The following is a 14,271-nucleotide window of genomic DNA, read 5'->3' on the forward strand; positions in this document are numbered from 1 at the left end:
CACACTGCAGGGAGAAGAATGGTTTCTACCCCCTGAAAACTTTCTGGATGCCTCGGTGATCTGCAGCTATTACAGTAAGTTTTAAACAGCTTATTCAGATACATAGATACATAGTCTTTGCATGACACATATTATCATACTCAGGGGAACATAATCTATCATATTTTGGGTACCAGTGAGAGAAGGTGGACAAATGTCTCCTGCTACCAATGTTGGGGGAGGGAAGCAAGTCGCAGTTTCTTTGTAACAGTGTTCAGGGAAACAATCTGATTTTACTTTGCAATGTCTCCTGCTACCAATTCTGGGGGAGAGAGAGGAGGGTGTACATACAAAAGATCTATATAATACAGCTGCTTTCCTGCATAGGGCATAGCAATGCCTTCTTTTATATGGTACAGGGGAGTGGGGGGTGGGCAGATCATACAAACAGGACAAATTAAACAACTCTTAAACAACCTTCTTTTCATTAGGTAGGGTAATGTATTGTGTTATTCTCAATGGGGTGGGCTTCTCAGATAAGCAGGAATTATTAACTCTACATAACTATAATCATTTTTTTGCATGTTTGGGAGTATCAAAGCTGCAGTATATTTTGATGTTTGTGTAGTTCATAATCATTATTTACACAAACCCAGAATGATCATTGTGTACAATTACTACATCAAAAGTAAATCTGTGAGGTTTTTTTAAAATATAGTCAGCTTTTGTTGCATATCATATTTTATAAAATGCAGTAACTGTGATCACAGCCAAGACATTTTAGTTTAAAGGTGAAGTTAAACATTTAAAGTGTAGTTCAATATTTAGTGTGATTCTGAAATTGAAACTGCCAAAATCTGCGACTGGTTTTAGTTTTTTTTTTTTCTTTTTGAATTATTGTTCAGCAGATTCCTAGTAGGCAATTTCATCAACTATCTGGTTGCTAGGGCCAATTTACCCTAGTAACTATACAGCAGTTTGCAAAAGAGACAGAAATGATTAGCATAACTGAGAAACATGAGAAATGGGTTACAATCATATTTGTAAGATATACACACACACACACATATATATATATACACACACACACATACATACATACATTCATTCACAGTGAAGTTTATGCTTGCTGCACTTTAGAATGCCTATTCCTTATAATGTTCCTGTTTAAGAAGCGAGGGAGTGCTAGACAGGACAATGCAGATTTGTAGAAGAAGTCAGTATTTTTTACTATTTCTACACAATATTTCATTCTTCATGGGGCTTTGCACATTTTCTAGGAACTTGATAAGCTGTAATTGATACCTACGGTGAAAAAAAAATTCCGATACAAGCTCCATCCTCCTTTCTCCCATTCCCTAATGTAAATTTTATAATGGTGTAATTAAATTCCTAAATTTTAATTTTGTCAACTGAATATGATTTTTTTTTTATATCAATTTCCTATTTATATAGCAACAACATATCTGCATAGTGCTTTGCAGAGATTGTGCATGATTCAAGTGCCATTGCCCCAGTAAGCTTACAGTGAGTTTACAATCTAAGGTCCCTATCACATTCCCATCAGTGCCTGCTGCAGTGAGCTTACAATCTAAGATTGTGTTTTATTTGGTAAATTATATATATATATATATATATATATATATATATATATATATATATATATATATACCGAATGTGTGTGTTTGTATGTATATGTTTGTATATATACAGAACATTCCACAAGATTTTGGAGATGGCACAAAAAATACTTCCTGGGGGGAAAAAAACAGATGTCCATCCTATATGCTCAGCAATTTGCACCAGACTGTTGTGTTTACCTAGGAACAAAAAGAGTACTTAAACTGGATGCTGTTCCTTTCATATTTCCTGAGACTTTTTTGTCCTCAAGCCAGTCAAGTACCAACCAAGTTTGTTTTAAGATCAAGAATAAAATCAAAAACGACAGAAGACCACAGCTACAGAAAGTGTCACAGAGGAAGGAGAATTGTCATTGGATAAAAGCAACCAGGAATCAAATGAGGTGTCATCAGTTAGTGTATAATTTGCCAGTATTTCAGATCTTCACAGTACAGGTAAATTAGCATTTTAATCATCTTTAAGTGTTAAAGGAAGCATTGATGGAGGGTAAGTAGATAGGCTGTAAAAAATAAAAAGTTTTACATGTATTTACCAAAAAATTTGATATAGAATAGCTGGAGTCAGTCAATTTCTAATGTAATAGCCAGAACACAAATTTGACTTGAAGTGGGGGCACATGGTACATGACTGTTAATTTATATTGTGAGAACGTAGGTCAGATTGAAAAACAAACAAACTGAACAGTTATGTCCCATGTGGCTTTAACTTTAGACTCCACTCCAGGTTTTATAGATTACATTTTTTGCTGACTATATTGAAAACATTTCTTATTTTAGATAGCCTTTCTATTTAGCCATTTATAAACAAAATATTTCCTTTCAAATAACTTATAAAATATGTTGTTTTTTTTAAACCGAGTCAGAAAAAAGGTCACAAAGAACATAATTTACAGCACAAGCTTCAGATTCTGGGTTGCATACTTCAAGTGTCCAGTCAATGCCCACTGACACAACAAGGAATTTCCCAATTGTTGACACTGGAATTAATCCAGACCATTGTGTCAACCGTATAAATCAAGGATCTATGACAAATCCAAAATTTGGAACAAGAATTGTAAAAATTCAGTCAAAGGTCATAACAAGTACCATGTTTATACAGTGTGAACTAATTACTGCTAGTGAACAATCATCTTTATTACCTTCATCATCCCATGGGTTTTTGATGCACTTAACACCTAGCAAAATTCTACCTCCAGAACAAAGCATTGCTTCATTATTCCCCACTACTATTTTCGAAAAAGCCAGAATATTCACTACAATCATTTGAGACAATCTTTAGCTGTTACATCTGAATCCATCACAAGTTCTGGAGGCTGGTGTGGATCCTGTTCAAGAAGAGTTGGATGAATCATACCACCCATCAAATAAGAGTTTAGTAGAGTTAGAAATAGAGGAAGAAGAGGATACTCTGATACCACAATTGATTATGAATTCGAATGAAAAGACAATTCAAGAATTGGGAAACAAGCCAGTGTGTTTATCCGGTGATGGACAAAATGACAGTGTGGCACTTTGTAAAATCTGTTGGGAACAAATTGGCAACTGCAAGCAAAAAGAAGGCCTGTAGGGATCTTGCACAGTGGGTTTCACCAATCAAAAACCATCTCTGGTGGGCAGCAACAACATGTGAATGAAAAAATGATCTACTGATGGAAAATGGTTGTCTCTTTTTTTACAGTGTGATCAGTGTCCATGAATGGAAAACAGGCAAACTTTGCCATAAATGTGAACATGAAGAGTTAACTGATGATGTGGCTGAAAAGGGGTTCAATTGTCCATCTTAAAGCTATACTGACAGCCAATAAGTTTATTTACTTTACCATTATTATAGAGTCAAGGACAGATCCACGGGGCAGCCATGTTTGGCTTTTTTTTCCAGGCTTGGGATAATGTACCCCGTACTGTGGGATTCTGTGTCTATATAAAGGCACGAGACTGCAGGCTGTGTTATACAGGGAACCCTGTAATCTAAGGGGTAATGTACCCTACTGTAAATTCCAAGGGTATTAAAAGACACTGAGGGGATCTGTGACCATAAAAAGGCACAAAGCTGCATTTTATATAGAACTTTGAGTAAACAAAAAATTTACTTTTTAAGAGGGCATTTTGCCTTTAATTTAAGTATCTTATAGGATGAACTATTAGAAAATTTAAAATGGTCTTGACTTAAAGTTTTTGAATTGTTTACTTCTGCTTCTTTCCAGCTGTAAAAAAGTGGTCATTGGTGCCATCGTAGTAATAGTGATGATAATAATAATGACTTTTTTAACCTTTTCACTGCCAGCTGATTTGGTCAAGGCGGGACTTTTATTGCATACTTTATATTTAAAGGCAAACATGTCACTAAAAGAAGGTTTATCCCAGAAAATCATACATTTTTGGATAGAATATATTTTGGGAAATCCAGAATAGGTAAAACTGTCTGTCTACTTCAAACTTCCAAGTTGCAATGCTTTCCTAAAATTATTGTTTATCAAAATTTTGGAATTTTTAAACAAATCGCTTTAAAGATTTCTATAGCTTCTTATCTCCTACAGGTCATAAAGTAACCAAGTAAAACATCCTAAATATAAATGCCAGGGGTCCACTGAACAGTTTGATGCTTAATATGCATAGATATACCAAAGTATGTGATATGTACAGACCACAAATGAAATGCAGTTTCTGCAAAAAGAGCCCCCTGACTGCGTATTATGTCGTAATGATCCTGTAACTGTACAGAAACACCCAGAAAACCATATATTTTTGGAAAGTACACATTTTGACAAATCCAAAATGGGTAAAGAAGTATTTCTATGCCAAAGTACAAATCTGCAAAGCTTTCTTAAAATTAGCTTTTAGAAAAAACCCAAACTGTTCTAAATTGTGTGCTGTATGTTTATATGTATGTATGTGAGTGTAATAGGGCAAATAAATGCCTCCTACCTTTTCTATAGAAGGATGAATTCAGGGATCTCTTGGGGGGTCCTGGAAGGGTTGTCTTGGCAGAGCACTACACAGCAGGAAGTAAGTGGGTGGCGCTGGGGGGGGGGGACAGGAAGAAGCAGGACAAGCTGCAGACATGGTGCAAGCCACAGATCCTTTGAATGCCTGGTGCATGTTTCCACATGAGAGGAAATGCAAATTAAAGCCTGATTGATGGTTACTTCATTATTTGCACAAGAAGAAGGAAAAAGAGAAGCCCCTGGAATCTTTGCACTTTTGTAACTTTTAATAGGAGATTTTAATGGAAAGGATATGATTTCCCATATGTGCTTGTGTTTATACTGTTGCATAGTCCTTACAAAACTACTTGTATTCTTGTTTATGTAATGAGTAGAAACAATACAGGAGAATTCGGATCTTATTCCCCCGTTGTGCCATTTCTCTTTCACTTAGGAATCTGACCATGGATGGGCACCCAGAGGACCTGGTAATAAACAAAAGATTTGTCACAGAATCTGAATTAGAAGAGCGAAGAAAGAAAAGACAGGAAGAATGGGAAAAAGTGCGAAAACCTGAGGATCCAGAAGGTAAAGTCCATGGAAAATGTACTTTCCTCCACTTGATTTTTTTTTTTTTAATATTCCGCACTTGCACCTAATTGCACAATTTTGTGTTCCTTAGTATTCTAGCACTTGCATCAAGGGCAAAGGCAAATGAGGCCTATAGGCAGGGCCGTATTTATATATAGACACTTAAGGGCCCATTCCCAGAGCACCAGAGATCTTTGTCAAATTTAGTGTTGGAGCTTTGGGGTTGTGGTTGTACCTTGTAGTCAGTAAAGAAACTCTTCTGGCTGGGCTGTGAAGTCGGTGAATAAATTCTTCGACCCTGACTCCTCCGTTTACGATACATCTGACTCACCTGTCAGACAACACCTGTTTAAATACAGTAATGTATTTTCTGTGTTTATGGAAAGAACACGACATACAAGACATTTTAATACTGCCAAAGTTTGGCAATTTTAATTCTATATAAAGATGGTGTCTGATTTTGGGAACAAACCGAAGAGCCACTGGCAAGGAAGCTGACACACTACCCTATAGGCCGTCCAAGCCTGTCGCTGCCAAAATGAATGAGGAGACTGTTCATGTTTGGTCTAAATCTATAACTAAGCCTATGTCATTGTGGTTTTTTATTTATTAAAGCAACAAACATTCCCTAAACCTAAAGTTCATGCAAATAATGAAAACAATAAGTAGTAATAATAGCTCAACAGGACTTCACACTAGTGAAACCACTACACACTGGGCTTTATTCGTACAGCAGATACGTACTTTATTGGGAACATTATCTGTGAAATAGGACAATGTAACAGGTACCCAAAATTGCTTCTGACTCCAGAGCTCTGGCTTCTGGGTCCAGTACCTAGGGTCGCACAGATTGGTGATACAACCCTGCCTATAGGTTCAGTTGTATCAAATGGATGAAAAGACAATTCTCCAGAAAACTCCCACACAGAATTCACTTGCTTTGCATGACTGTTCTCAGAATATTGTTTAGAAACTATTGTTTCATCCTTTGTTATATAGACTAGTTTTATAGAACAAGATTGTGCTAGTTTTCATCTTATGCAATGTTCTGCCGCTAGAATAAATTGTGGGGACTTCTTAAAGGCTGCATTAACAACCCTCTAGTTTTACTCTAGTGTTGATGAAATGTGTGTGGTTTTTAGTTTTCAGTAATTTAGTTGGCTATGATAGTTTCGAATGCACTGTTAAGATAAAAAAAAAATCACTATGGTAAATATACTATGTACTGAACATTATGTCTCTTTTGCAGAGTGCCCAGAAGAAGTTTATGATCCACGTTCTCTATATGAAAGGCTTCAAGAACAGAAGGAAAAGAAGCAACAGGAGTATGAAGAGCAGTTTAAATTTAGTAAGATTCATTATTTGCATTGATATATTATTATATATAAGGTTATTTGTTATTCTATAGCACTGATCCCCAACCAGTGGTTTAAAAGCAAGATGATATTCTCTATTCCTTTTGATTGTGTTCTTGCAGCCTTTGCGTCCATACCACACATGGCAATATTTATCAAAGGCTGAACAGACGGTTCACCACAGTTTGTATAGGATTTATAAGAGCTTGCCTATTAGAAAATAGCTTTGATTAAAATGCTGATGGTTGCCTCGGGTCACATCCCGTTTAAAACAAGGACAATAAATATGCCATGACCCTTTATTGTCAGTCTAGTAAAAAAAAAATGATCTAACCAAAATTTACCTTGCAACTAGCTTTTCCCAGCTTGTGTTGCTTCATTTACTGGACCTTTATTCTCTAGCTATGGAATAGTATTACCAGTTCCTATTTTTACTTTAGAAAGGATTACAATCAAAGCAGAAAATATAATGTTGATATAAAGATGTTAGTGTTTTACTGAAACTAAATAATCTATGTACATCTAAAAATATTTGAAGCATTCTCTCCTATACAGAGAATATGGTGAGAGGTCTGGATGTGGAGGAGACAAACTTTCTGGATGAAGTTTCAAGAAAGCAAGAATTGTTAGAAAAACAAAGGAGGGATGAAGATATGAAAGAAGTGAATGAGTTTAGAATATCCTTACTGATTTGTTTTTTTTTCTGCTCTTTCTTTATTTTAGTTAGAGCTTAGTAGAATGTTACTCTAAAACCCCTTGAAAAAGATATAAAACAGATTATAAAGGGTCCAGTCCTAATGCTGGTGAGCATTTAACTTGCATCCTTAGGCTCCAGTTATTACCTTTGCCATCTCTCACAGTGGTTCCCAGACCTTGGTGCTGGCTCTATTAACAGGCTTATTGGTGTCCGTGTGGTGGCCGTAATAAAAGCAGCTTCTTATGCTCTGTTTGAGAAGAAACCAATGCTTTGCAAATGTTCCACTGGTCACTGGGCAGAAAAAGCTAATTTTGGAGGACATTTACACACAGGACATATAAAGTATCCAATTTTTTTTACATTATGGGACCCATTCATTAAAGCACGAATTTTCGCTACTAAAAAGCACAATTGGAAAAAAAATTTGAAGTAACCACCATCATTTCTGATTTACGAAAATTCTTTTCTTGGTTGTACGAAAAAATCATGGTTGCGACCGAAAGTCATGAAACTTTTGAATCCAAATGATCGTAAAAGTTGCGAAAACATTTCTGGCTTTGAAACAAATTGTATGATGTTGGAAGCCTTTCATAGGACTCAATGGCACTCTACAGACCCAACCTGGCGAAAAGATAGTCTTGATACTAAAGCTTGAATGAATAACAAAATGTTCGTAGTTGTTGCAAAAAGTATGACTTTTTCGTGGAATAACGAACGAACGAAAAAGTTGTGAAATTTTAACTAAATTATCAGGGATATTACAATATGTTCTATAAGTTTGAACAAATACAATTTTTTCTCAATGGTGGTCAATTGTGCTTTAATGAATAGGCCCCTATGTGTTCTTTTATGCTTTTGCTTATTTTGAGCATTTCTGTTTGGTAAGCTATCTGTAGCAACTCTCTATAACAGGTCTCTGCAATTTTTTAGACAGTGAGACTGTTGGACAAACCAACAGCTAGACGTGCAATTGAACTTACAGGTCAAAACATGTAAACTGGAAGAGAGATTTAAATCCACAAAATCTTTAATGCTTATGCTCTGGCTAACTGTAAAAAAAAGAATGAGAACTGATCTGTTACATGTGTATTAGACAAGCAAAATGGAATATTGCTGTTTTGCAAATTGGGCACTACCTTCTGCTATAGCACTGTCTTTTTCTATGTAATCTGTAAATGAACCATACAGAGGTACTCTGGGAATCCCCTTTACTTATTTGGTATTTTTTAGTTTTATTGTGATTTTTTTTTTTTTTTTGTTAAATTCTTCTCCTTAACATTTATTGTACAATGCACTTACAACAGCAGCTACAAATTCAGACCTCAAGAAGAAGGATGCCGATAAAAAGCCAATCCCAAAAGTGGCTGATGTCAAGAATAAGTTTTCTCAGTCAAAGCTACTAGCGGGAGCAGTCAGGCACAGAAGGTTGGTTTATACAGTACTATTTTATGTAGACAATTTCCTGAAGTTGGATTGACTGAATGAATATTATACATTACAGCTCTGAAGGGGTTGCCCTTTTTAATTTTCAGTGTAATTTCATTTGTAACAAGATACAGGACTTTATACAAACTTTGCATTCTACAGCATTTGTTGCAAATCTGAGGGGCCTCAAAACAGTTTTCAATTAAATATCCTATCTAAGCAGAAAATTTAACTTATGCATTCAAATGTTTATGGCTGATGTTTTAGCTGCTTTACGAAAAAACACATTTTCAGCTGCTTGTGTTTGATAAATGTTCCCAAGACTGTTGACCCTAGAATACAGTGGCTTGCAAAAGTATTCGGCCCCCTTGAACTTTTCCACATTTTGTCACATTACAGCCACAAACATGAATCAATTTTATTGGAATTCCACGTGAAAGACCAATACAAAGTGGTGTACACATGAGAAGTGGAACGAAAATCATACATGACTCCAAACATTTTTTACAAATAAATAACTGCAAAGTGGGGTGTGTGTAATTATTCAGCCCCCTGAGTCAATACTTTGTAGAACCACCTTTTGCTGCAATTACAGCTGCCAGTCTTTTAAGGTATGTCTCTACCAGCTTTGCACATCTAGAGACTGAAATCCTTGCCCATTCTTCTTTGCAAAACAGCTCCAGCTCAGTCAGATGGACAGTGTTTGTGAACAGCAGTTTTCAGATCTTGCCACAGATTCTCGATTGGATTTAGATCTGGACTTTGACTGGGCCAAACACATGGATATGTTTTGTTTTAAACCATTCCATTGTTGCCCTGGCTTTATGTTTAGGGTCATTGTCCTGCTGGAAAGTGAACCTCCGCCCCAGTCTCAAGTCTTTTGCAGACTCCAAGAGGTTTTCTTCCAAGATTGCCCTGTATTTGGCTCCATCCATCTTCCCATCAACTCTGAGCAGCTTCCCTGTCCCTGCTGAAGAGAAGTACCCCCAGGGCATGATGCTGGCACCACCATATTTGACAGTGGGGATGGTGTGTTCAGAGTGATGTGCAGTGTTAGTTTTCCGCCACTCATAGCGTTTTGCATTTTGGCCAAAAAGTTCCATTTTGGTCTCATCTGACCAGAGCACCTTCTTCCACATGTTTGCTGTGTCCCCCACATGGCTTGTGGCAAACTGCAAACAGGACTTATGGTTTTCTGTTAACAATGGCTTTCTTCCTGCCACTCTTCCATAAAGGCCAACTTTGTGCACGACTAATAGTTGTCCTATGGACAGATTCCCCCACCTGAGCTGTAGATCTCTGCAGCTCGTCCAGAGTCACCATGGGCCTCTTGGCTGCATTTCTGATCAGCGCTCTCCTTGTTCGGCCTGTGAGTTTAGGTGGACGGCCTTGTCTTGGTAGGTTTACAGTTGTGCCATACTCCTTCCATGTCTGAATGATCGCTTGAACAGTGCTCCGTGGGATGTTCAAGGCTTTGGAAATCTTTTTGTAGCCTAAGCCTGCTTTAAATTTCTCAATAACTTTATCCCTGACCTGTGTGGTGTGTTCTTTGGACTTCATGGTGTTTTTGCTCCCAATATTCTCTTAGACAATCTCTGAGGCCGTCACAGAGCAGCTGTATTTGTACTGACATTAGATTACACACAGGTGCACTCTATTTAATCATTAGCACTCATCAGGCAATGTCTATGGGCAAATGACTGCACTCAGACCAAAGAGGGCTGAATAATTACGCACACCCCACTTTGCAGTTATTTATTTGTAAAAAATGTTTGGAATCATGTCTGATTTTCGTTCCACTTCTCACATGTACACCCCTTTGTATTGGTCTTTCACGTGGAATTCCAATAAAATTGATTCATGTTTGTGGCTGTAATGTGACAAAATGTGGAAAAGTTCAAGGGGGGCGAATACTTTTCAAGCCACTGTATATACATAACTATAAATGCGATCAAATGTTTCAAAATCAGTGGTTAAAATATATAAAAATACTTATAAAATAAATAATAAATAAGTAACGAATGTGTATACTTGTCAAATTGTGTTCTGTGGGTATTTCAGATATGCCTGGGGGGCAGGCAGGAAATGTAGGAGGGCCATAGGTTGCATGAAAGGCAAACATGCTTAAGAGCTTATGGAGCATGGACAACAGCACCCACTTTTAATTTTTGCATGGACAGGCATATTACAGTTCGAAAGTGAATAAAATAATTTATGTTCCATTAGCCTAAACTTTTTTATATTTTCAGTAATTCTGAAAGCTCTAGTGCCAAGAAATCAAAGTTAGAACATGACCATGAGAAGTTAAAAGGTATGTATACAAATGCTATACTGTCTAGTAAAAGTACAACTGTATTGGTTAGTGCTTAGAGTGATACTGTAACTTAAACGAGAACTAAACTCTAAAAATGAATATTGGTAAAAATGCCATATTTATATACTGTATTTACTGCACCGGCCTAAAGTTTCAGCATCTTATTAGCAGCAAAGTTCCAGGACTTCAAACTTGTCACAGTAGCTCCCCATCTTGGAAAGTGTGCAACACTTACATGCTCAGTTGGAGCTGCAGAGTGCCATTGAGTCCTATGGGGAGGCTTCCAAAAACATGCACAGAAGGATCAAAGTCAGAAAGGTTTTCCCGCCATTTACGATAGTTCGGATATGAAAATTTTATGACTTTCGGATCACCAATATGATATTATTGTGACTATTACAATTTTTTCATAAGCATTTTTGTGACATTTTTAGATCATCAGAAATTATCGTACTAATCCGAATTTTACCCATTTCGGGATTCGAACTCTTACTTTGATGAATCTGCCTCTATATGTTGAGAGTAATTCCATAAGCTCAGTAACTGACTGCAGCACAGAGCATGTGCAGTGAAATAGCAGAAAAGAAGATGGGGAGCTACTGGGGGCATCTTTTGGGGCACAAATCTTCACTGCAGAACAGAGCTGTGTTTTGGTGTTTTAGTACACCGTACAATATCACACAGTTTCTACTGTGAAGAATAAAGATTAGGAGAAGCTATATGATACCATCTGGCTATTTTCTGCAGTAGTGGACACTGGGTAGAAACATAGTATGACTCACAATTAAAAGCATTTTGTAAGATTTAGATCCTTTCCATTGTTTCAGGATCCCTTTCCCAAGGAGAAATAGTAAGTAGCTACCCAGCCAGTTCCTGTTCTGAACTGCCAATCCTTATCCTTTCTAGCATTCGATATTTTGGTAAACCATTTAAATTAGAAATCTTAACATAACTTTTAAAGTTTAATCATATTCACTTATGAAGAAATACACGTTAGGTTCAACTAAACGTATAAAGACATATGACAAAAAATATTAATGCATTTCTTTTTGTGTGATTAGGTGAGAGCCATTCTAGCTCCATTGGAGGCAGCACCATGACTAGCTCTGGTCTGCATTGTCCATCGGCTTCTGTCTGCATCGGGATTTTGCCTGGCTTAGGAGCCTACTCGGGGAGCAGTGATTCTGAGTCCAGTTCTGACAGTGAGGCGACAATAAATTCTGTGGGGAAAATTGTCTCTTCTGTGTTTCGCTCAGGCACATACCTTGATGCTCCTTAAATTGCAGCTAGTGACTGAAGGAATTCAGAATGCAACATATAGAAATATCCACTTTCAGAATAAACTTGAACAGTTCTTTGGTACAGAGACTGCAGAGCATTGTCTCTTTGCCCAGCTACTTTTTGGGCTGTGTGATTTTGATGTTTCAAGCTTATGAAAAGTAAATCAACAATTGTATGCTCAACCCAAATAAATTGGAAATTTTCTAGTATTCTTGGGACAATAGGAAAAAAGTGTCCTTTTTGTTTGTAGGGAGACCTAAAATTAGTATTTATTTTATGTAACTATACTTATACAATTGTTTATATAAACTGCTTTCCTTATTAGAGGTAAGAAGACTAGTATTACAATGATGCAAGTTATTACATGTTTTGTGATTTATTAAATTCTCAGTGTAATTATACACACAAAAAGTTACTAACACCATGTGATATGTGCAATATTGTAAGGTTTTGTAGTAAGCAAAATGCACTGTTTGGCCAGAATCTAAAGGAAATTTGAAAAAATAGTAGAAAAATAGTTAGTTAAAATAGATTTCATATATTAATACATTTTGCAATTTCAGCCAGAACTTGTATATCTTTTTACTCTCATAGCTAAGGCTACTGGCACAATATGTGTTTTCATTTAACACTGCAGTGCTTTTCATGTTAATGCCAAGCATTCCCATCCAACTACTCCAGTCTGCTATAAGCATTAAGACACAGTGTAGTAAAAGTTGTGATCCTGCTCTTTTTCTTGTACAACACATTCTATAATCCTAAGAGCATATCTTTACTACTTGCTATAAAGCAGGACTAGGCTTCTGTTTCTTGCCAAAATGGAAATTATGGAATGTTATGGAAGATAGTTCACAGTACAAGTTGATCCAGGGACTGGTCGGATTGCCATCTTGGAGTCAGAAAGGAATTTTTCCCCTTTTGCGCCAAATTGGAGAGGCTTCAGAAGGGTTTTTTTTTTTTCTGTTTTCATGTGGATCACATAGCAGTTAGGCAGGTTATATATAGGCATAAAAGGTTGAACTTGATGGACGTGTGTCTTTTTTTCACATAATAAATTCAACACATAATTATCAAGTTCTTTGAGAGAATTTTTCAGTATATCTTTCCTTTCTCAAGCATGTTATTTATAAGCAATTGTCAGCTCTAAAGTATAGATAAGGAAAGCCCCCCCCCCAGAGATGGCTGTGGTACTTGTAATTGTACACTGGTTCTGTAGGTAAGTGGAGAACCTTTGACCTAAGGTTTTTTTTTGTTTCAATAAAAAGGAACTTTGCACATGAAAGAAATGTCTCCAAAATTCAATTTGCCTTCAATATTTGTTTATAAATATGATTATCTCTAGAAAGCTAGTTCCCTGCCTGTCACCAATGGAAAAGGGTTTTTAAAAACAGAAACAACAACTAGGTTTGAGCTTATGATTTACTGATCTTTTTCAAATATCCATCAAGTAAATGGAAAATCTATTCAGATATTTCTTCTGTGTAATTTTTTTTACATTTTTTGTTCAGGTAAGGTTTATTGAAAGTTACAAGACATATGGTTCAATCAGAGGCTCAGTTGTTTACAATCCAGAATTTTATATTCAGCATGTACAAGGAACCATGGTTTTTTATCATACCAGAGTCCCATTCTATATTATTTCTGGAGTGCCGTGGGTGAAGGCAGAAGCTTTACATTTCCTACTGGGGATTGAGTGTGGCCAGGCTTGCAAATATTCCCTGAGTTTTAGCGGTTTGCCTCATCTAGAGAAGACTAGCTTTTGTGTTCTACAAATAGTGGTGCTTGAAAGTTGAAAATGTTCTATATTTTTATATGAATGTGACCTAAAACATCATCTGATTTTCAAGTCCTAAAAGTAGATGAAGTTAACCTGGTTAACAAATGAACCCAAAATTATTATATTTGGTCAAAAAAATTATTCAATAACATCTGCGTGGACAAACATAACCAAGTCATGCTCTCAGTATTCGGTGTGACTCCCCCCTTGTGCAGCAATAACTGCAACTAAACATTTGTGGTAACTATTGATCAATGATGGCAAGCTGTCCAGGCCCAAACCATAACA

At 36.5% G+C, this 14,271-nt stretch overlaps 1 protein-coding gene across 1 annotated transcript; it reads left to right on the forward strand.

Moving 5' to 3' along the window:
* psme3ip1 (proteasome activator subunit 3 interacting protein 1) lies at nucleotides 1-13,266 on the forward strand. Its single transcript, NM_001126775.1, is given in 7 exon segments — nucleotides 1-74; nucleotides 4,998-5,131; nucleotides 6,384-6,482; nucleotides 7,045-7,166; nucleotides 8,475-8,611; nucleotides 10,861-10,922; nucleotides 11,987-13,266. Coding segments are annotated over 6 exon segments (762 nt in total). The 5' UTR covers nucleotides 1-74; nucleotides 4,998-5,007; the 3' UTR covers nucleotides 12,205-13,266.
* Nucleotides 13,267-14,271: the final 1,005 nt, after the last annotated feature.

The sequence above is a fragment of the Xenopus tropicalis genome, chromosome 4, assembly GCF_000004195.4.
Source record: "Xenopus tropicalis strain Nigerian chromosome 4, UCB_Xtro_10.0, whole genome shotgun sequence".
In the NCBI taxonomy this organism is placed as follows: domain Eukaryota; kingdom Metazoa; phylum Chordata; class Amphibia; order Anura; family Pipidae; genus Xenopus; species Xenopus tropicalis.